The following is a 22,973-nucleotide window of genomic DNA, read 5'->3' as shown; positions in this document are numbered from 1 at the left end:
GTCACTACCCGTCCAGGAATAAAGTCAGAAAGCCCAAACTGTGTCAATGGAGAAGACCCTGTCAAGTCAACACAGACATCGTGACCACGATCCCATGAATAAAGTAACACATCTGCAGGTCTGAGAGCCCGTCGTTTCCTCCAGATAACCCAATGTCCACCTCTTTCCTAGCAGAAATCCCTAACCGATAGCAAATATCAACAAGGGTATCTCAAACAACATTGTGTCGATGTTTAATACCTACCATACCAGCACACGACACCGTGTGATCACCGAAAATATCCCCTGTTAAAATCCTTGAGCAAGCAGAGCACGACGTCAAGACATAGAACAATAATGGAACACCCAATCGGTAGCATAACACATATCGGTAAATCTTTGCGATTATCATCTGACCCAACCCCTAAAATAGGAACCGCCCAAAGCCAAGCGGAGGTATGATCTCCCTGCTGCGATTTCCACAATGCTGATTGTCGAGGAGATAAAGATCAGAGAAGGCGGATTCTACAGGAGCGGTAACCTTTGTGAAGTGTATATCTACCAATTTTTTAATGAGTTGGGGCAGCGACCTCAGTTTGATTACTCATAATGTCAAACTCAACCGTTCCATCAAACAGACTCAACACATCCTCAAAGGCTCGTCCAAGGCCAACAATTGCAGACATCGCGACCACGATCCTAGAAATAAGGTAACACATTTGCAAGTCTGAGGACCTCGTCGTTCCCTCCATATAACCCAACGCCCACCTCCTTTCTAGCTGAACAACATTATGCCGATGTTTAATGCCTACAATGCCAGCACAAGACACCGCATGATCACCGAAAATATCCCCAACAAAAATCCTTGAACAAGCAAAGCACGACATCGTGATAGAGAACAATGCAACACTCAACCGGTAGCACAACACACAGCGATAACCCTTGGCATTCATCGTCTGACCCAACCACGAAATAGGGATCGCCCGAAGCCAAGCAGAGGTGTGATCTCCCTATTGTGATTTCCATAATGCTGATTGTCGAGGAGTTACAGATTAAGCAGATTCTGTAAAAGTGGTAACCTTTGTGAAATATATATCTGCCAATTTCTTCATGAGTTTAGGGACGGGGCAGCGACCTCAATAGAATTACTCAAAACGTCAGACTTCATTGTTCCATTAAACAGATTCAACACATCCTCAAAGACTCGTCCAAGACCAACAATGCCAACATGCCGAAGAAGTTGTGTCTGCAACCCAGTAGACTGCAACTGAGAAGCAAGAAAAGCATAGTGACGAACATCACCTGTGAAATAAACACCAAACCCTCCAAACGCAAATGGTAAGGTGGCAAGCCGTCACTGCCAATCAACAAACCTAGGCCCGAAGCAGTAAAAATACGCTCCAAGGAAGATCGAAGAGCTCCATCGAAAGTGTGCTGAGCCGCCTCAAAAGTAATAGGAGGACAAGTACACAATGCAAAGTAGGGTTTAGAAACTCTAGTACATGCTCTAAGTAACAACAGCTCACACTGAGGATCATCCAGCATAGCGACTTTATCCATAAAGGCAATGGTTTTGGTCACCCTCTACATCACAAGCTCACCACTAAAACCAGAATCAGAACTAGCGAGACCACCGAGCAACTTAACACCACGCAAAGGTCGAGCAATATTAGGTGGAAAGACACCCACAAGCTTGCTTCGAGGGTCTTCTGTAGGCCAGAAAACTTAAGTTTTTTTCACGTTAAGACGTAACCCAGAACAAGGTCCTTTCTCCATAACCACTGCAGAACCTGCCCCACCACCAACGTGTACGTGTTTAATTAAATATAAAAAAAATGGTCTAAATTTTTATTTGGAAAAATTAAGTTTAGAATATGTGGATTTTTATAGCCCAAATGACCATAATAATGATTAGATCTAAACAACTTGTGGATATCATTATTGATTTTGATGGGCATGGGATGTGGGATGGTTTATGGGCAATCGGAGAACTTATGGGCTTGATAATTTATTATGTACTTTACATTAATACTTCGTATATACGATTTTATTTGTTTGATGAGATGTTTTTATGAACTATTCGTCTATAGCACTTTATTTCAATTTTGATGAATTGAAACTTTATGTGTGGAGACTGTGGACCATTTGTCCATTTTGATTATTGCTAAGTTGTTGAGGTATTCATAAGATGTCAATAAAAAATACTTGAAAAGTATTGAGCTCCTGTATAATTTAATTTGACTAATAAATAAATTTTCTAAAACTAATAATTTTGTTGACCTTTTCATGAGATCAAATCGTGTTAAACTTTAGGTTTCTACTTTTTACCCCATAATTTTGTAAAATGTTGTTACAAGTAATACATTTGTATGCAAAAATTAAAAGAGTGAAATAAAGACAATTGCCAACTAAAGGAGATTTTACATAGTTCCACTTGTAATGCTTTCTTATTTATTGGCTGCCAATTTTGGTGGAAAAATTACAAAGGATACAATTGTTAAGGGAAATACATTAAATTACATAGTAGAAATAGCATTATACAATTATAAATTTGTTCTAAAACAAGCTATTTGAATAAACACTAACATGTTTCAATGTAAAGACTATAAAGAATTCAAATAATACCCTTCACTACTTGTAATCCATGTCTACTTACAAGAGAAAAGGAGTTAGAGAGTGTAATGATATCTCTAACTAAATCTTTTATTTTCGGTCTAATTTATGTGTCAAATCAAATGGTTTGCTACCATAAAAAAGAAGAAAGTGAATCTTAATACCGTATCTTCTTACTTTTCTCATTTTCCTTTTAGGGGTATGTCACTCGATTTTCTTACCCTATATTCGTTTCAAAAATAGTGTTTTTCTTTAACTTTTTCTCTTGGATTAGGCCACATATTTATCCGCTGATATTTTTTCAATCTTCTTTTTTTCCATGTCATAATTCCCGTATACATTGAGACGAGCTAAGTAAATAGGGATATATAGCAAGTGCATAAATTTTATCAGTCAATCATTGCTTCAGACTTCCAAAACTTCACTCTCTCAAATCCATTAACACAATTATCAAAATCTTCAAGAGTTTGATCAATCTCTTCTTGTGTGTTCATGACAAAAGGCCCCAATTGGACCAATGGTTCACCCAATGGCTCACCACCCACTAAAATAAACCTTAGAGGTTTAGTGGACTTGTTCCAAGCTACTAGCCCATCACCAGGCCCAAGAAGAAGAAGATGGTGGGCCGTTACAGGTGAAGATCTTGAGTTTCCAAAAATGCCCTCACCTTCTAAGACATAAACAAATGCATTCCATGATTTTGGAATTGGTTGTTGAAGATTTGCTCCTTGCTTTAAAGTAAAATCTAAGTACAAAGTTGGTGTTCTTGTATAAACAGGTGACTTTTTTCCAAGGGCTTCCCCTGCTATTACTCGAACTTTGACCCCATTTTTCTCGGCTTCTACTACATCCTTACTTTGTATTTCTTGATATCTCGGCTCAACCCTAAAAAGAATATTGAAAGTACAAATTGTTAATAAATTAATTAAAAATTATCTAAATAATGTATAAATTAGTTTGATCGACATCATAATGGTAATTAATTACAACCCAAATATAAAATATAATAATTAAATAAAAATTTCTTACATTTTGTGTTTAGAAGATAGGTTGATCCAAAGTTGCAAACCCTTTTGAACACCTTGTGCTGCGGGCATTTCCGAGTGAACTATCCCTCTTCCAGCAGTCATCCATTGCAAGTCACCAGCATTTATAGTTCCTTTATGTCCAGCAAAATCTTCATGTGTAATAGCTCCCTATACACACATAAAATCGATAAGAAAAGAGAGACATTAATCGGCATGTGGTTAAGCAAGACTAATTGTCACAAGTTGAATATTGAGTGCGAAGAAAGGTGTCCAATTATACCAGGCCAATTGGTGTTAAAAATAACTCCGTCAAGATTGTAAATAGTCAAATGAAAGTCAAAGACATTAACCGTTTCTAAAGTCAGCTAAATCACCACTAGCTTATGTGACATTATTGTATGTTTTATTCACATGGAATGATTAATTTTGTGTACATACTATTGAAAATCAAAATGGTTTGGAATAAAAATTAACACTTTTTTTATGAGTTGAAGCATGGACCATGGTAGCACTAGGCAATAATGTTGGTGCGCAATGTGCATATCATATATATTAGCTCCCAAATTAAATCATATGATGGCATGTTTTCTCAACAACAACAGCAAAATCTAGCTGTATCCAAATTAAATTAATATATCCTCAAATTCTTACAATATAGTGGTTGAAACAACTTCGTATATTCGAAAGATTTTTGTATCTCAAATGAGGACACGTAATATTTTTCAATTGAAAAGAAACCCAAGAAAGTGCAAGTCTTTGGTCTTATTCTAATCATAGTATTAGTCACTTATGATGGTTTCATGTGAAGTAACATAGTATGAAAACATGTTTTTCAAGCACTAATGACATATATGTACGTACTTAGCACTAGTCAACCCGCGGTTTCTTAACATATCAGTGATCCGTTAAGAATACTAATTGAACCTATATTACGTTTTTATTCATTTAACACTTTGACAGCTTTTGCCTACGAGTCAGCACAAATATACTCATTTGTTGCAAATAATATAAAACATAAGTAGTATATATAAATAGTATAATCATTTATGTTACATCTCATATTTCATGTAAAAACTTATGTAAGCCCCAATGTACATATCACATATGTTATATATTGATGCATTAGCTAATCTTAAGTTGATTTGTTATATCGTCGAGGGATACATGATTTCTTACACATCTTATTCATTACAATTTTTAATTTTTTTTTTCTTTTCATTTCTCAAGCATCACATTTTATTCATTTCTAATTGTTTTCTATTTTCACATATTAAGTTTTAACACGAAGTATTTGATAAGCCAATAACAGTGGTCAAATTTATAGGTTCACAAAATAAGTTACTTCTTAAAACTTTTTTTTAACTTCAAGTATTAAGCATGTGAGCATGTCATCACATTAGCTATGCATTAGCAATATAATAAAAATGCAACAATAAGCAAACTTATAATATGGTAGTTTTACTTGTTGGTCAAAATTAAATGCATTATCATTGCTTAAAATTCAAGTTGAAGTCATTAATTTAATGTATAGTTTGTAACTAATGTTGTTTAAGATGGGAAAATTCACATTAAGAAGAAAGAATGAAGTTTCACCTAATTTGAATACATACTACTATGAAATAAACAAGATTATAAAATTAAATTTACCTGTAACATGTAGGTTACTGTCTCAAATCCTGTAATTAATAAGAACAGAACATAGAATTTACTATTAGCAATAATATTAATATGACATACAAATCTCATTAATATTTTTTATGTTTTGAAAGAATAATCTGAAAATTACTTAACTATTATGAAGCTGAATATTAAATATAAGAGAACAAACCTCTGTGTGGATGATCAGGAAATCCAGCAGGAGCAGAAACTGCAGAAATAACAGTACAAATATTAACAATGTCAGAAAATAATACAGCCCTCAATTATAAATTAAGCAGAAAATAAAGGGGAATTAGCAAAGAATTTTTAATAACCCACCTGAGAATTCATCCAAAACTAGGAAAGGATCAAAGTACTTGAGCTCAAACCTGAAAATAAAAAACAAAACACCCATTGAGCCAAATAATTGATTGAAATATATATTTTCGAATAAAGGTTAATGATGCAGACGGGTTTTATTACATTTTTAGTATCCTTGGTCGAATATATTTAAATAAGTTAACCCATTTGATCCTACACAAACTATCTTTAAATTATGTCGAAAATACGAAAACTAATAAACAGAGGATAATATAAGCTTACCGGCCAATGCTTCGTCTTACAACAGCACCAACACCTTCACGTTGAGGCCTAGCTTGAAACCTCCTAACAACCGGACGTGGCACATCAATAATATTATCGGAAATCTCTGTATCAACCATCTTAATTTCTCCGTGAAATATGAGAAACGAGCACTTTCTTATGAGACGAATCGAGGAAGTATTTTCTTTTTTTAATTATTTTTTTTTTCTTCTTGAATTGTTATGTTTAAAATATCTTAAACTTTGAAAATGAAATAGAAACTAGAATTTGAATGCATGTATTTATAAGAAGGGAAGTTCGTTAATCAGATTCAACAGTATAGTAGTTTAATTAATTAATTTAGTCAATAAGAAGGAAACTTGGAAGTGGGTCCCATAAACTGGCCTACTAGAGAGCTTCCTTGCCTCCCTGGAAATCTTTAATACTTTTGGATTACGTCAGCATAACGTATATGTGATGCTCATATATAAACATGTGATGCTCATATATAAACATGAGAATCATTAACAACTTTTATAATTTTGTTTTTATATGTATGTGACATTTTATGACTTGATACAATATCTTGAATTAAATGTTGGGTTGTTCACTTGTTTGATAAACTTTGGCTTTCCTCTTTAGCGCATAAGGATATGAATGTATCATCAAATTGGAAATAATACGAGTATCAAGTTTGAAATTTTTTTTGATAAGTTTAAAGAAGACTAAATGAGTTCAGATAAGTTCATATTTCATACGAGTGTAAGATAAGATGTATCAAAAGCGAATAGAACATGTTAATATACTGTATATACTTACTCTTTTTTTTTTTTTTTTTTTTTTTAAAGCTAAATTTGATTTAGTAAAAAAAAGTAAAAATTGAGGTGCATGACTATTTTCCTTAACACTAAATCATCAAATCGATATAAAAATGTGTATATAAAACAATGTATAAATTAAATTGTTACGTTGAAAGCAAAAAGAAACAGAAAAAAGTATTATTCTTTGATCATCTTATGTGATTTATGTGCGATGTAATTATGCAATTGAGTAGAATCGTTTTAAAATACATATTTTTAAAACGGATTTTAAATTATATTTTAAAACTATCATCTTTGTATTATTTTACTAAAAGATTATTAAAGATCATACATATTAATAATATATATATAAGGTTTTCATTAGCAAGTAAGGGTCTGTTTTCTTCAGCTCAGTTCAGTTCTTATTTAATTTCCTTCTCTCATGAACAATTCAATTCAGTTCAGTTCAACTCCAATCAGTTTAGTTAGTAAATCAGAACAGGGCCTAAGTATGAAATTTCAAAGGGTGCACTTACAAAGAACGAAGAAGCTAATGAGCTAAGCATGACACCCTAATGGCTACGTTTACGAATAGCTTGTTGATTTATGGAACTTAATGCAACCCCACAAACGTATATAGTCTCGCAGTGTATAATAAGCCGGTAGCAGGACAACAACATTAATGAAAATGCTAAAGATATCCTAAATTTTGAATATGATATTTATTTTATGGTAAGGAGAATGTCCATATATCAAGGATGAGTTAAATTACTTTATTTGATATGAAATATATACATGACTAACATGAGTATAATTTATAATAAATGCTTCGTATGTTGATAACTTGAATGTAGGGTTGGTCCATGGCAAAATTTTTGATTGATGAGACCATGCATATGCCAGCATTTTAAGGGAAGGGTAAAACAAAAAAATCTAAGGTGGAAAAGGCACATACATGGCTTTAGAAAGATCCATAACTCCTCTATTGGTCCCACTAATAATATGGTGATAAGGTAGTCAAATATTCATGCCAGTGAAATTCCCCTCGATTCATTGCAAATGTACGTGTAATTTGGATTATGATTAAATTTAAGATATGTTCAATTTATCTGATTTTTACTTATATTAATTGAAAATTTATACAAGTATAAATTTATCTAAAACTTATTTTGGTTGTAATTTCAATTTAGGTAACCCTTTTATAACTTATTTTTCTAAACTGGACAAATCTAAACTTATTATTCATGAATTGAACTTATCTCAGTCTAATTGAACTTTTCTGAACTTATTAGACTTGAAATAAGTGAAATAAGGTAAATAGAATAACGGAACCTTAAAACTCACTCTCATCTTTTTTTTTCCCATTGAATTTGAAAACGGGTTCAAAATTATAATTGGTCGTTTTTTTTTAGGGTGATCTAATTCTTTTTTTGAAAACAGGGTGACCTAATTCTTGATTGTTCTCCATCCCTTTGAAATGATCGACTTTTTTTTTTCTTCTTCTTGTGAGTATATAATAGAAAGAAATGTATATCTTGATTGTCCTTCCTCTAATAGGACTTTTTTTTAAGCACCATATAGAAAACTTTCATTCAAATTTATTGAAAGAAACTGGGAATGAAGGGAGAGTAATTATGATTATACAAATGATCGATAGAAAAAGATGTAGAACTTAATTTTTATGTTCTATAAATATTACACCAATTGTACATCCGAACGCATGGTGCAGCCAAAATATCTTTTGCTTATTTTGATGAATAAAAGATAATTATTGCTCGTTTAATAATTTTCTTATTAATAATTTTATTTTTAATTTTTGAAGGAAGTACGTGTTTATTACACAAGTTGTTTAGTTGTGCATCAGAATGACATTAACCAAGCATCATTCATTTTATATAAGTGGTGTTTGATCAGTCTTAGCTTCTCTACTTATCTCTTCCCCATTTCCTAATCAATTGCATGTGATTAGAAGAATTGTCTCACGTGAATCCGAAGAATAGTAGACTATTATACAAGTTTAATTAATTATAGATAACTTTCTTCAAAAAAAAAAAAAAAAAAAAAAAAAAAAAAAAAATTATTATAGATAACTCTTTCCTTAGCTAATTAATTAACAATATTTCTTTGACAATGTATTAATTATTTTTCTACTCATTTGTTTCGATCTTTTCAAGTGGTATTAATGTCAAACTTCAAGTTTGACAAAATTAGTGTTATCATAATTGAATGAAGCAAGAAGGGATATTGTCAATTGAATGAATGAATGAAGTAAATATTGACTGTCACACGATCCAAACTTGAAGAAGGTATATATGCATCAATGCATGTATGTTTCATGCACACTTGCGACTTAGGGCCTGTTCTCTTCAGATTATTTTCAGTTTAGTTCTAATAAGTTCGGTTTAATTCAGTTCAGTTCTAAATTTCCTCCTCTCATAAAATATTTAGTTCAGTTCACTTCAGCTCCAATAAGTTCAGTTAAGTTCAATTCAGTTCAGTTCTCAATCAAAAGAGACCCTTATCCATATTTATAAAATCCAATTATATGATGAAATGCTTATGCGTGTTATACTATATATTATAATATTAGTTTATTCGCTCACGTCTATTCAATGTGTTAAGACAGTTTTTTGTTTGGATCATTGGATGGTAAAATGTATAAATACCTACCATATAGATAAATAATTTAATTAAATTTTTTTATTTGCATGGCTGAAAAATAAATTAAGAATAATACCAAATTGAGGAACAAGCTAAAACAAATCACAACATGCAAACAAAGGTGATTCACGTGTTGATGATCTAAGCATGATGATTTTGCATTGTAATTTAATGTAATTTAATTTTATTTTTTGTAAAATTCAAATATCCTTCTTTGTTGTCAACCTATGAAATTACGATACATAATTACATAATTATATTTGAATAATTTGATTACTTTGATTTCAATGTAGACATAACTAAGATGGCGTAGTATGATAGTAGAGAAAAAGATCGAGGACTACTACTGTTTCAAAGATTCTTAGAGTAAAAAACTGAAAAAATAACAAGATATGACTTTGATTCTCTCCTTATCATTTTATCATTCAACGATTTCATATAAGTCGTTATTATGCTTTATCTAAACACTGTATGAACACCATGGTGTATTTTTGTGCTTGTAATAGATTCGCTCCCTCATTAGGTTTTCTTACTCTACTCGTTTAAAATAAAAACTCGATTGCTAGCTATAGGATGAGATAAAAAAGGTTGTAATGAAAACGAGATTTGATCTCATATATTTTAGGTGTCACCTTTTAAACGCTGAAAGTTCTTAGATACATCAAAGAATAATGTACTTAGAATTAGGAATGTGTAAATATATTTGAATCTATATTGTACATGCCTTTTGACTTAGGGCACGCATGTTCTTTTCAGCTTATTTTCGATTCAGTTCAGTTCAGCTCCAATAAGTTCAGTTCAGTTCAATCCAATTCTTATCTTAATTTCCTTCTTTCATAAAATTCAGTTCATTTCAGTTCAACTACAATAAATTTAATTTAGTTCAGTTCAATTCAGTCAATCAGAACAAACCCTTAACCATTAGGCCAAGACTTTGTAATAAATTATTATGTATTTGCCCTTAGTGGCTCATAATCATCCAGTTGTGTGTCATTTGTATTAATCAAGCAAAATAATTACAATGTTATCAGATAAAATAGTGGGTACTCACTAATTTAATGGATAAAAACGGCTAGCAGCTACAATGTCATGATACATTATTGATGATGTCATCTCCACAAAAGCATGATACAAGTAACAAGTATAGAACAATAGCCGTTGGATGACATAATTATGATCCAAGCAATATGTTGTTTGGTCAAATAATCAAATCACTAAGTCTAAGTTAAGCTAATAATAAGCTACTTAAGATTATTATATTCACATAATCACTACCTGGCTAATAGTAACTGTCATGCAATAACGTGTAGACTGTTGCAAATTCTAATTCATGGCTCAATAAATTTTGTACATGTCTCATACTGTTAAAGAAACATACGTACAGTATTTTGTTATTGCCATGTGAAAAGCGTGGAAATTACGGGCATTCATCTAATAGCGAGATGAGATATTAATATCGATTTCAAGTTAGGCCTTATTTTCTTCACCTTATTTTTGCTGAACTGAATTTTTTTTTACTGAAATAAAATTATATTTGCTGAAATTAAATTATTTTTACTGAACTTAAATTATTTTTGCTGAACTGAAATTATTTTTACTTAATATTATTTTTTTAAGGTGAAGAGAACAGGGCCCTAGTGACACTACTACTTAAGAGGAGCTTAATCCTCTAATAGCGAGATGAGATTTAGTGTTGATTTCGAGTTAGTAACACTACTTTAGGGGAGCTTAACCGTTTTCCAGAGTCAACTTGTATATAAGGAGCACATACATAGAGCATGTTTAGTAATTTTAATATTTTTGTCACTCCAAATGACGTAAGAAGGTAAGAGTATAATTTACGATCATTGGACACAACTTCAGAAGTGAAAACTAAATAGAAACAGAGGGAATATAACAAACTTAGGCCCCGTTCTTTAGAGCTGCTTTGCTCTGCTGCTTTGCCTTGCCCTGCTCTGATTAAAAATAATACTAATAATAATAATAATAATAAAATCTGCTTTAATTTTGTTGTTCGCTTATTTGGAGGGGTAATTTCAAATTTTTCTTTTTGTAGCAACCTAAAGTAGAGATGTAGTTTGGTGAATTAATCCCCCTTTGTAAATACTATATTAGAAATAAGCTAAAATTAACCGAAGATAAGATGAAGCATATATAACAATAGTATTTGTTCTCAAATATAAGAAAAGTGTTTCCTACAAGGACTCATCTTCATCTACATGAACAACAAATTGGTTTTGCTTCTCTAATTTCGATAAAACCGCCATAACTGGTAACACTCCTTTAAACATGGGTGTAGTTCCAGTCATTGGTACGCAATGCTCGTGGCAAATGCGCATATACATTACAATATGCCATACTGTTACACACACACACACTAGTATTGCATTTGAAAATGGTGCTTATTGAGCATAGACTACACATAAATTTGTAAAAACACCTAAATGATGGCTGCTAAATCTATTTTAGAATGGCACACCATGTTCAGAGGTTGGAAAAAGGAGGTCTTTGTCCTGAACACAGGAACCTTTTACGATTTCCAGGGTACCTCGAGCAAACAATATCCTCAAGTACAATGCATCTTTACACAGCTAGTAACATTATGAGGGATAATTGCAATCTCTGACTACGAAATTTCATTATCTTAACAGACTTCACACAGGTGATTGCAGCATGCAGATACCCTATCACAGAAGGAAAAGAAAACAAGGAGAAACCGCCATTCATTAGTTTTACAGAAATGCACGTATGAACTTGTAAAAGTAAAATCACGAGCATACATCAAATTATCAAACAAAAATAATTCTTAATTCGAGAAGGCCAGAATTGTTCATAGGAAAATTGTCATGACAAAATTTCCATTTCTAAGACTTTTATTATACCCCTCTCGGACAATTGATCCCACATAACAAACAAGCAGCAAGTGATAAGAGTGAAATGCAATTAGCTTCAAAATCAAGGAAAAAAGTCTCTAGAGTCTAGACCCACTATGTTACAAGAACGAATTACATAGGTCTCCTACCAACCCTAAACTGTAAACTGATAATTTTCTAGTGATCTATTTATCACCATCAATATCCACAACCTAAAGCTTCTCAAGAAATTTTGCAAAAGGTAACAAGGAACTAAGATTTTACACTAGACTATTCTCATTTTATACTTTATTTTTATGCCAAACTTGGATTAGCACAATTGCTTCAGTTCCAGCAATTAATCGTGGCCAGTTGAGAACACCTCATTTCAAGATGAGAAAAGAGAGCCTTTTCATTTTCATATTGGTCCTAGACCACAATCTTGCCATATAACTGCGACTTCATAAAAGCATGTTGAGATTTTAAGTCTGTCCCTAAGTACTCTCATGACAGAAGTTAAAACTTAAATTATAAGTCTAGTGTGAGCTTTCATAGCATTGGAACACAAAATCATCCAAAGTATGCATCTCGTATTATTCACAGATTCGCCATCTGAATAGCTATGGACACTTTACACTTCTATGCTCTTTCAGGACCAAAACATAATAGGTGAGTCTGACATCAGTACCAGAGTCTGAGTAGAAGAATTATACAGGACTCCTATCAACCTTAAACTGTAAAAAGAATTTAGCCATTTGCCTCTCAAACAGTGTATTAGCAGCATGAATAAGGAGCTGTGGTAACTGGCAAAAAAAGTATGATCTAATCATCTGACTAATAAGTAACTCTAAACAACTAACAAGTAGCTACTGCACACTTAGTAGATTGACAAAAATGTCCATGAATTAAGCAAACGAAGCCCCAAAATAACTAGCATGGCAGTATACGCACCCTAGCTTCTTGTGACAAGAACTATCAACAAAATGTCATTTATATTTGTAATAAGAGTCCCAACAATTTTACATACAAGTTTATGAAGTAAAGAGGCAGATTACCTGATTACAGCGTTATTTGCAACTCATGTTATTAAGCTACAGTTCAAAAGGATTTCTCTCTTGCGTAGGCTGCTCCCATGCACGTAAAAGACCTGCTGCAAACCGAGTTTCCACATAAATTGCCAGCCATCAACAGATACTATTAACCCAAGAAAACAGCAAAAGAAGCCTAATAGGTGAAGCAGCAACACACTCAGCTAATTCTAGAGCCTTTCAGAAAAAGCTTTCCCGATAATTGCTCCCCAAGCCATTTCTTTCTTCTTCTTCTTTCTTTTTATTTTTATTTTTTTTTTTGTTTGGGGGGGGGGGGGGGGGGGGGGGGAGGGTGCGGGGGGGCGGTTGCAAATCATTTTGGGACTAATGCTTTGTTATTGTTGGGAGGTAGTGGGGTGGGGAGATCACAAGTGGTTACAAGAGTCATAAACTTTTTATCCTCAGAGTATGGGTTATTGAATCAGTGCATACGAGTAAAAATGGTGTGCCTACAAAAAAGGTCAAGCAGCGATGATCATAAAGGCAAAGCCAGACTCTAAAGTGCAAAGGTTCCTAGCATCGAAAAAGAGTTTTTATTAAATATCTAAACCTAAAGGTAAGGTAAGGGTCCCTGCAAATTCAAATTATTTGTCCAGGGAGCAGCTTGGGATTCAGATGGATTAAGCTAAATGCTTCTACATATAAGAAAACAATAATACCAGCAATTTAAATATCTGGCATACTTAGAGGAATTTCTCCCAAGGACATGTAGATTGGATCATCTTCACTGAACATTGCCTGCAACAATCAACACCAAAATTAGCCAAATCACCAGCTAATTATAGAAGAGGCCAGTCAAATAACTAAAGCATACATTCTTATTACAGCAAAGCAAAACACTCGGTATAGGGTAGCATATTTTTGGCTATATTAATTTTTTACACATACATATCACCATAGTCAATAAATAACACTGCAATAATAAGCTATCAATTGAAGCACCAAGATAAAAATAACATTCTTTCCAAATCTTCATGGAATATGAAGTGGTCAAAAAATCTTAGCAACAGCTCCTGGGCAATTAGTCCTCAATGCCCATTTTGACAGCACAAAGCCTTCTAGAGAGGGATGAGACAAAGAAACCCCCTAATAATAACAGCCTACTCAGAAGGGCTTAAATTATTTGTATATCAGCTTTATACAGCGGTAGAACTTCTATACTAGTAAATTGGTATCACTAAGCATACATAAATACATTATTCATTCAAAGTAGGACCTCCCCAATTTGCATCTCTTATTCTGTTTTGTTCCACAACGACCACCATCTAGTCCTCAACTAATCTAAAACCCACACTAAAAGGGAAATCCCAATATATAAAGGTAACAATTACAGAATAAAATAACATAATGAGATCAAACAATATTTTCAAAAATCAGGGGCTGTACCTCGCCATGATTAAGGCCCATGCCATTGTGCAAAGAATTCATATCGGGCTGAACTGAAGAACAATTTGGGACATCATTACCAAGCAACTCCGAGATCATGAATCCATACCCATCCTGACCATCTGGATTCTCAGTAGCATTTTGTGGATTTTGAAAGCCCTCCATGCTTGTGATGCCAGCTTCAGTACTGCTCATTGATGAAACATAAGCAAACATCTCATCAGCACATAAAATTCTATGGCTTCACATGCAACAGGGGTGCAATCAAATTAAAGTATATATATATAGGGAAGCAGAGGGAGGGGGTTGAAAAAAGATAAGTGATAGGTGGAAAGAAAGAAAAGGCCATGGGAATAACATTACTTTTTCATGGATGCATCTGAGCTTTTACATCCCTCCAAAGATGTACTTTCCAAATCAATTATTTCAATATCTTTTCTCACTGATCCAGAGCCATTGAATTCATTAGTTAAACTGCAACTATTCCTAATGGACAAATCGATATCAACAGGTAACTCCCGACTGGAACCTTGAATTGTGGGATACAACAAAGCAGGAACTTCATGATTCTCATGTAAATCAGAGGCTTCCATAAGATTGAGGTCGCAAATTTTAAATGAGTTTGAGAGCAGCTGCTTCTCTCCTTGATTTAAATCGGATTCAACACCCCCTTTCAATGGCAATGAGACACTGGTAAAGCTCTCCTGACTGGCAGACACATTAAAAATGTTAATAGCCCTTTTTACTGGTGAAACAGAATGCTTGTCCCTCAGATCTGAAAGCTGCGAGTATTCATCGCTTTGAGCAACAGAAAGCCATTGTTGCTTAGCTTTCTTTGCTCCCTCCATCATATGATCCACCTCCATAGGTCGTTTTTCACCTCTATCTTTAACAATAGAACTGCACATCCCAAGCTCAGGCAATTCACTAGATTTTTGTTCATAAGAAAATGTTTTATCAGTAAAAGGCAGAGATTCCACAATTTTTTGCTGATCAGAAGGGTATGTAGGGCTCATAGCTCCTGCCTCACTGAAAGAGTGATCAGATACATCAAGGGACTTGGAACTAGGAATCTCTTCTGAACCATTCATGGTTTCATATTTTTGGCAGTCAAGAGAATCAGGTCCAGTCTCAGTGACATTGTTCTCCTTGCTGAACAGAAGTGGATCACTGTCTGGGTTGCTGCTCATCAAAGGAGAAGCATTACTCTTTTCTTCACCTTGCTGAATAACCATGTTATCCACAATAGTATCTTTCTCCTTGTCATAATTCTCAGTGCCAGTTTTAGTCTCCTCAAACACGTTGTTCACTGCATCATAAGTTTTCACTACCTCATTATCATCCTTGTTTTGGACCAAAGAATTCACCGTTGATTCTAAATCACCAAGAGAACATCCCTTTGCAGTCTCATCCTGCAACTCACTTTGCTTATCATCTTTGGCAGCAGGCTCAGCTGAATAAGAATTCTGAACAATAGCATCCGTATCATTGGTAGTATCCTTGAGAAATGTATCATTATCAACTTCCATGGTCCTTGAAGGAACAGCTTCTTCACTCAGCGATCCTTCTTTTTCATTCTCACGGCTCCAGTCAGAACTATAACTCCTAGAGGGTCCAAGTCTTCTCCTCTCCCTTGAGTTATTCCTTAACATGGTAAGATCCAAATCAGTTGAGGACCTTCTACTACTATCCCTATCTAACGAATTACGAAGATCCTGTAATTCCCCTAAGTTGTTTTTCAAACTGCCATTCTGACATTTTCCAGAGACCACATTTGAGGACAGCAATCCACGCGAAACTAAATAATCCACTGCTAATTTACCAGCCTCAATGAAAAGATCACCTTTACGAGATGGCTGCGGTGATGGATGACGAGGAGATGGTTGAAATGATCTCGGAGCCCCACGCCCAAAACCACGGTTGAAGTTTCGTGGTTCTGAGTTGTAAAACCCTGATCCTGTCATATTAGTCCTGCATCCATTCACACAAATTAACATACACTAAACCATATTACAAACTGCTCTTTCTCAAATTGGTAGCACAGATTTTAGCCCTTAAAAAACCAGTATTCCAATGCCTCTAAATCAAAGGTTGGCATATATCAATTAAACTTATAATCACTACACTTAATACTGGGAAATCCGAAAACAATATTATGATCTGGGATGGTTTGAAGGTTCAATATTTCATCATCAACAACAATTAATTGACCTAATTTTGGAGAAGCAGCATCAAATGGCAGATATAACCCAAAAATTAGCAATATTGGCCAAAATTAAAATTGGGGAATATGAAAAAATGAAACAAGTGGAATAATCTGAAATACCCAGAAGACAATTTGAAATTTATGCATCAACAATCACCAAAACACACCAAAATAGCGTTAAAACAAAGCAAAATCAATAATACCCACATCAAATTAGATGAAAAAAATTAAGAAAAATTAAAAATTTACCTCATCTTTGATCTTATTTAGGAAGGAGAAAGAAGCTTCAAACTTGAAATGTCTTCACAATACTATCAAATTCCCATCAAAATCAAATCATAAACGAGAAAACCCAGCTAATTAAAGTGAAAAAATCAGCAGTTGGAGTTATAAAAAGGGATGAATTAAAATCAAATCATCAAAAAAAAATAAAAATAAAACTCCCACTGAAAAATATGCAGAATTCTGGAGGAGAGAGAAAGTGGGTAATTAGGTTGAAGAAGAAGTATTGACTGATGTGATAGGATTTTTTTTCTTAATTTTCTGAATTTATAATTTCCTTTAATGGGGATTTTTATGGGTTTCGAATTAATTTTTTGGGAGTTTTATTTTAGTTTTCCTTGATCGATGTACGAGTTTTAGGGTTCATCCAGAGTAGCTAAAACTTGTGAATTTTCGTCTTAAATTCATTTTTTTTTCTTTTACCCACGTGTTTTTTCCTTATCTTTTTCAGAATTGGATTTTTTGGAATTTTGTAGCATAGCACTATAGATATTTTTTTCCTTCTACAAGTAATCTATATTGGATAAGAGGAAAGAAATAATTACTCGGTTTTTTTATAAGTGCCCCATATTAAAGATTTTATTCCATAATAGTCACGTGTATTAACATTAACGCTTTATATATGTTAATATGTGATTAACTGATTATACATACTTAGAGTCAAATAGATACATATAGTCCAAAGACTCAAAACTCAAAAGCATATTGGCAATATTCACATTCTAAATGACTACAACAAGGATCTAATCAACTATGACCTCAATGGTCTTTATTTTGTCCAATTTTAGGCAATTGTTTGTGGCCTATCTCTAAAAGATGAGTGATTTCCATATATATGGCTAAAAGAATTCGAAATTTCTCAATTTCTCCACTTTTTATCAAAATTCCCTACATACAGTCCACGTCATCCAACCTCTTAAAATATATAATTTTTTCCCTAATTAGGAGCAAAACCGCTTATACAATTAGCAGTTTTACCTTACATAAAGCCGCTAATTGAATTAGTAGTTTTACCTTGCATAAAACCGTTATTGAGAATTAGCGGGTTTACGTTATATTAAACTCACAAGCTCGTGTAAGGTACTTTAATAAACTGCTAATTGAATTAGCGGTTTTATATAACGTAACTGCTAATTTTACACCAAAAAAAAAATTAAATAGGATAATGATGTGTACAATAAGGAGGAAATTTTTATTAAAATAAATAGTGGAAGTGCAGAATTTTGATATCTTTTAACAATATTCATGGAAATCACTCCAAAAAGACTAACTAAATTTAAATGCTTTGGTTAGAATTATTTGCCCAAATCACACATGTAGCCCATTTTGATCTTATACAACTCGTCTTGACTATCCTGGGTTTGGACAGACAATCCGGTGTATATTGAGCTTAACCTTTAAACAGTTTTGATCACGGGTATTCACAACCGGACGACCCAAGGGGTACAAAAATATATAGGCAAAAGCTAACCAACTTTTTGCAATCGGTCTATTTCGTTGCACAACATCATGCCATAGCTCAAGGACTTAAGGCTGTTAAGCCCATCCAACTCCCTACTTCGACGAGAGTTGCAGAGAAAAAATTGCTGGGCCAAAAAAAAAAAAGAAAAAAAAAAGAATGGGAAGAACAGTAGTTGCTTTGATTGTGACTTTATGGGTGATCCCAATTTCAATTCTTGTCAATACAATTGTTCCTGATTCTTACATGGTAATTCAATCTTTTCCATTTTTTTTTTTTTTTTTTTTGCACGAAAAAGATTTTATTTTATTTTTTCTGCTGAAATTATTTTGGTATTGAATTTGACAGGATGAAATATTTCACATTCCACAAGCTCAACAATACTGTAAAGGCAATTTCAAAAGCTGGGATCCCATGATTACTACTCCTCCTGGCTTGTATGTGAGCAATTTCCCTTAAAGTTTGTATTTTGTTTCTTAATGTATGTATTTTGTTTTGCGGATGTCAACTAGCTTATTTGGTTAAAGTCGTTTCGGGAATTGGGATCGAATCCCACCATACCTCATTGCACAACCCAATTGTTGCTATTTGATTAATGAGTTTTTGAGTTTTTAATCTTTATTTCCTCTAGTTTAAAATGGCTTGATTTACCCCTTTTAAAAGTATGATCTTGATGATGGTTATCCGGTTGATTTTCTAGAGGCTTGAAAAAGAGTAAACTAGGTTAGCTGTAGAAGGTGTATATTGATTTACCAAGCTATTATTGTACTGATAAATATTCATGATTTAATTAGAATTTTTAGGGAGAGTAATTGTCACTGTAAAGGGGATTTGTTGGGATTGCTCCATTTCATGTCTAGGTGTTAATCCAAAATGTTCAAATTCGGCCAAAAACTGTTAAAGGGTTTTGTTATTTTTAAATAATAGTGATGGAGGAGAAAACTTACATAATAGTGATTTCCCCTAGTACTCTAGTGGACTGTGGACGTATCGGTTTTGTGCTATTTATTTGGTGCCTTTTTTTAGTGCTCTGGTAAATAGGTTAGGATGGTTGGGGTGAACCTTTCGGAAGTATTAACCAGATTGAGTTTTAGTCAAGCTTCTTTCGGAATGATTTTACTTTGCTTGATGACTGATGTCTCACATAAACAAAGCTGTGTTTAATCAGTCTACCCTTAAGTAATGTCATATCCAACATGTTTGTAACTAATTCTAACGATGATCTGGATTGTGCAATTTTTCTTGAGTAGTAATCTAGAGTTCAATTGTTAGTTAGTATGGAGTTGATTTCGTAATTCAAAACCTTTGCAGGTACTATCTTTCACTTGCCCATATTGCTTCTTTGTTTCCAGGCATGGTTTTGCTCCAACGGATCTCATCCTTTAAAGATTTATGTTCTGCTGCAATCCTTCGCTCCATCAATGGTGCGTTAGCTGTTATATGCAGCATTCTTATATAAGAATCATCAAACAGTTAAGACCAGCACTTGACAGAAGAAAAGCAACAATTTAAACTGTTGTTCTTTCATTATACCCTCTTCATTGGTTCTTCACTTATACATATTACACTGATGTGGCATCACTGATCTTTTTCCTTGCTGTGTATCTGGCATCCCTGAAAAAGAAGTATGCTTTGAGTGCCTTGGTAAGGACTACTTCTGCATGGAAGCATACTAATTCATAATACTACTTCATCTGCATGGAAGCAAACTAAGATATATTTAACTCGTTCATGAAGATGGGGGCGTTGGCTGTATGCATTCGACAAACCAATATCGTATGGATCCTTTTTGTCGCATGTGGTGGTGTAATTGATATGCTGCTGGTCAATAGACAGTGTGTAGGTATTCAAAAATCTAATGTGTCTATTGGTGAAAAGGACCACATAATTCCTAAAGATGATTTTGCAGAAAAATCAGGATTAAGAAGGCGAAAGATGAAGGCTTTTGCACTTGATGCTCCCTGCTCTACTGATATTGCTGCTGATAAGACTGCTCTTTCAAGATCCCATCTTTCAGGTGACCACTGCATCTTTATCAATCTCCAACTAGTGCCCAAGGGCCTCTATTAAGGTCTGCAATTAAAACTGATATTGCCACTGATCAGCCACTAGTATATTTGCTGTATAGACGAGGTTGAGATTGTTTATATTTTAAGGAAATCATAATAGTCAGTACAAAATGGAGGTTGGATGAGTTGCCAAATTGTCATGCATTGTGCTATCAGTTGTTTTTTTCTTCTGTGTTTTATGGCTATGTAATTATAATCCTTTTGTTTTCATAAAATTTACTTCATATTTCTAAGCAGCAGCTAACTTTTATTTGTTCCATTCATTCAGGTCCCTCTAGCTGACAGAATGTCGTTTCATATCTCTTAAAAGTAGCTACCCAATAGGGGTTTTCAAATTTAATGTCAACTTCCATCTCGATCTCACTTCCTTCGTTCTTCTATATGGGTCTTGTCAAAAGATTGCTCCCTGCCTCTGTCCATAGTGAGAATTAATATTCCACTTTTTGATGATACAACTAAATTGGATTGTGCTTCTAATATGTGCCAGCTGTACTCATATTTGAGCAATTAGAATGTTTCCTGCCTTAGCCAAGCCAATCCCTTCTTTTGCTGTTGTTTTGAACATAATTCAACCACTAGCTCCCTGGTTGGTATAACCAATACATACTTTCAAATAAATTCATGATATATCAGGCAATATAAGTTCAGCTTCTACCTCAAGGTGGATTGTTATGGTTTATTAAGTAATTATTAGAAAACTTCCTACATGCATTTGCGTAATTGAGTTCATGAATGGTTGAACAGTAAGCCTTTTCTCATGCTTGAAAACTTCCCTTGTTCTAATTTATTTGCAGGATTATTTAATGAGATACAGTACATTATTGAACAAGCATGGCATTCAAAATGGGAGCTTGTGGTTTCTTTTAGCCCCTTTATTTTGGTGCTGGGAGCCTTTGTTGCTTTTGTTTATTGGAATGGAAGTGTTGTTCTCGGTACTACCATCTTGCCCCGCTGTGTCTTTTCCTTAACTTCTGTTTACCTGTGGTCTTTGTGCGCTGCCTCTGCCTTTCTATTTTTCTGTTGTGTAAGCATTTTATTCTCCATCTTTTTGTGTTGCAGGTGCTAAAGAAGCTCATGCTGTGTCACCACATTTTGCTCAAATTATGTATTTTGCAATGGTATCTGCATTGTTTAGTGCTCCTTTCCACTTCACTTTGGGTCATGCTACTGTTCTGCTGCAATCCATTTGGAAGACTAAGCCACTTAGTTTTGTCCTGGGATTTGTGATCTTTGCTGCCGGTCTGCTTTCTGTGCATTATTTCAGGTAAGCAAAGAAACCTATCTGTATAAACTAATGAAATGCTAGGGATACAAGCTATTATGTACTCTTGTATATGATTAAGCAATGTTTTTGGAAACTGATATATTTTGGTTGAATGCTGCAGTATAGCTCACCCCTATCTTCTAGCAGACAATCGTCACTATCCATTTTATATCTGGCGGAGGGTCATCAATGCTCATCAGCTGATGAAATACTTTCTAGTCCCATTTTATGTTTACTCATGGCTATCAATCTTGCACATATTAGGTCAGTATGTTATCAACCAATTATGGCTTGTATTCAGTATTTTGTACCTTTCACAGTTTCACCTGCCTAAACATGTTGTATTTCTCCCTACCAATGTCACAAATTCAAATCCTAGCGCTTAGTCTTGGTGTGGGGATTTCCCTTATCCCGCCTCTCTGTCAAGGGTCTGGCCTGCAAATCTGGGCCGAGTTGACCTGTGAAAAGTTCAGTAAAGCCCTAATAATAGTCTTGCCTTCCAAACAATCTGCTGAACTCCTCTTTACTTTTCTGTCAACAGGAAAGGCTAGGAGCAGAATCTGGGTGTTGGCCTATTTCTTGGCTTGTGCTGCAGTTCTTGTGCCTACCCCTCTGGTTGAGTTTAGGTATTACACGATACCATTCTTTATTTTAATGCTTAATTGTAGGATTGATGAGATTAGTAAGTGGCTTCTCATCGCCATTCTATATGTAGTTGTTAACATATTCACCATGTACATGTTTTTGTTTCGTCCATTTGAGTGGAGCCATGAATCTGGTGTTCAGAGATTTATATGGTAGATTAGCAACATAGCTTAACACTTCTTTTCATCAGATCTTAGAAGTAGTATTGTATACCATGTTGATGAAAAAGGTGCATTTTTTTACTTGCTAAACATCCATGTTAAACTGTAAACTTTTTATTGTCCGATTTTGAGTCACAAAGTTACTTCCGAAACCAAGTTAATTATACCTTATTGTATCATGATGTAGCACCTAGATCACATCGGTATAGTTCGTATAGTTTCTATCACATAAAAATTACGGAGTACATAAGATTACGAAA

General features: G+C 34.0%; 2 protein-coding genes and 1 pseudogene across 7 annotated transcripts; 1 reads left to right on the top strand and 2 right to left on the bottom strand.

Moving 5' to 3' along the window:
• Positions 1-2,560: 2,560 nt before the first annotated feature.
• On the bottom strand, positions 2,561-6,086 carry LOC145605268 (pirin-like protein). The gene is made up of 6 exons (XM_081661316.1): positions 5,862-6,086; positions 5,598-5,647; positions 5,449-5,487; positions 5,268-5,296; positions 3,622-3,788; positions 2,561-3,477 (listed from the first exon to the last, which is right to left on the bottom strand). Exons 1-6 carry the CDS (start codon positions 5,978-5,980, stop codon positions 2,982-2,984), a joined length of 900 nt encoding a protein of 299 aa, XP_081517442.1. The 5' UTR covers positions 5,981-6,086; the 3' UTR covers positions 2,561-2,981.
• A 5,325-nt stretch (positions 6,087-11,411) lies between these two features.
• LOC145605013 (uncharacterized protein At4g26450-like) lies at positions 11,412-17,449 on the bottom strand. 5 transcript variants are annotated; one of them, XM_081661021.1, is made up of 7 exons: positions 17,083-17,449; positions 15,157-16,598; positions 14,991-15,069; positions 14,628-14,814; positions 13,925-13,979; positions 13,209-13,303; positions 11,412-11,985 (listed from the first exon to the last, which is right to left on the bottom strand). In XM_081661021.1, exons 1-6 carry the CDS (start codon positions 17,085-17,087, stop codon positions 13,245-13,247), a joined length of 1,827 nt encoding a protein of 608 aa, XP_081517147.1. In that variant the 5' UTR covers positions 17,088-17,449; the 3' UTR covers positions 11,412-11,985; positions 13,209-13,244. The 5 variants fall into 5 exon arrangements, 3 of the variants coding, with proteins under 3 accessions (XP_081517147.1, XP_081517145.1, XP_081517146.1); XR_014104991.1 differs by having other exon boundaries at positions 13,901-13,979; positions 14,991-16,598; XR_014104992.1 differs by having other exon boundaries at positions 13,209-13,300; positions 13,901-13,979; positions 14,991-16,598.
• A 1,164-nt stretch (positions 17,450-18,613) lies between these two features.
• Positions 18,614-22,770, top strand: LOC145605722 (dol-P-Glc:Glc(2)Man(9)GlcNAc(2)-PP-Dol alpha-1,2-glucosyltransferase-like; annotated as a pseudogene). Its single transcript, XR_014105137.1, has 8 exons — positions 18,614-18,823; positions 18,923-19,011; positions 19,886-20,218; positions 20,312-20,591; positions 21,438-21,575; positions 21,703-21,907; positions 22,029-22,171; positions 22,449-22,770. The product of XR_014105137.1 is annotated as a dol-P-Glc:Glc(2)Man(9)GlcNAc(2)-PP-Dol alpha-1,2-glucosyltransferase-like (transcript).
• The last annotated feature ends 203 nt before the right edge of the window (positions 22,771-22,973 follow it).

The sequence above is a fragment of the Chenopodium album genome, chromosome 22 (genome assembly GCF_948465745.1).
Source record: "Chenopodium album chromosome 22, dcCheAlbu1.1, whole genome shotgun sequence".
NCBI lineage: Eukaryota > Viridiplantae > Streptophyta > Magnoliopsida > Caryophyllales > Amaranthaceae > Chenopodium > Chenopodium album.
This window is presented reverse-complemented; position numbering and strand designations above follow the sequence as displayed.

Bases quoted from the DNA above. Each gene is read 5' to 3' on its own strand.
- LOC145605268 (XM_081661316.1), bottom strand. From the start codon at position 5,980: ATGGTTGATACAGAGATTTCCGATAATATTATTGATGTGCCACGTCCG. The intron at 5,488-5,597 runs GTGGGTTATTAA...TTATTTCTGCAG, and splicing joins AGTTTTGGATGAATTCTCAG to TTTCTGCTCCTGCTGGATTT. The intron at 3,789-5,267 runs GTAAATTTAATT...ATGTGTGTATAG, and splicing joins CAGTAACCTACATGTTACAG to GGAGCTATTACACATGAAGA.
- LOC145605013 (XM_081661019.1), bottom strand. The intron at 14,815-14,990 runs GTAATGTTATTC...ATCAATGAGCAG, and splicing joins TCAGATGCATCCATGAAAAA to TACTGAAGCTGGCATCACAA. The intron at 13,304-13,924 runs GTATGCCAGATA...CTCGGTTTGCAG, and splicing joins CTTGGGAGAAATTCCTCTAA to CAGGTCTTTTACGTGCATGG.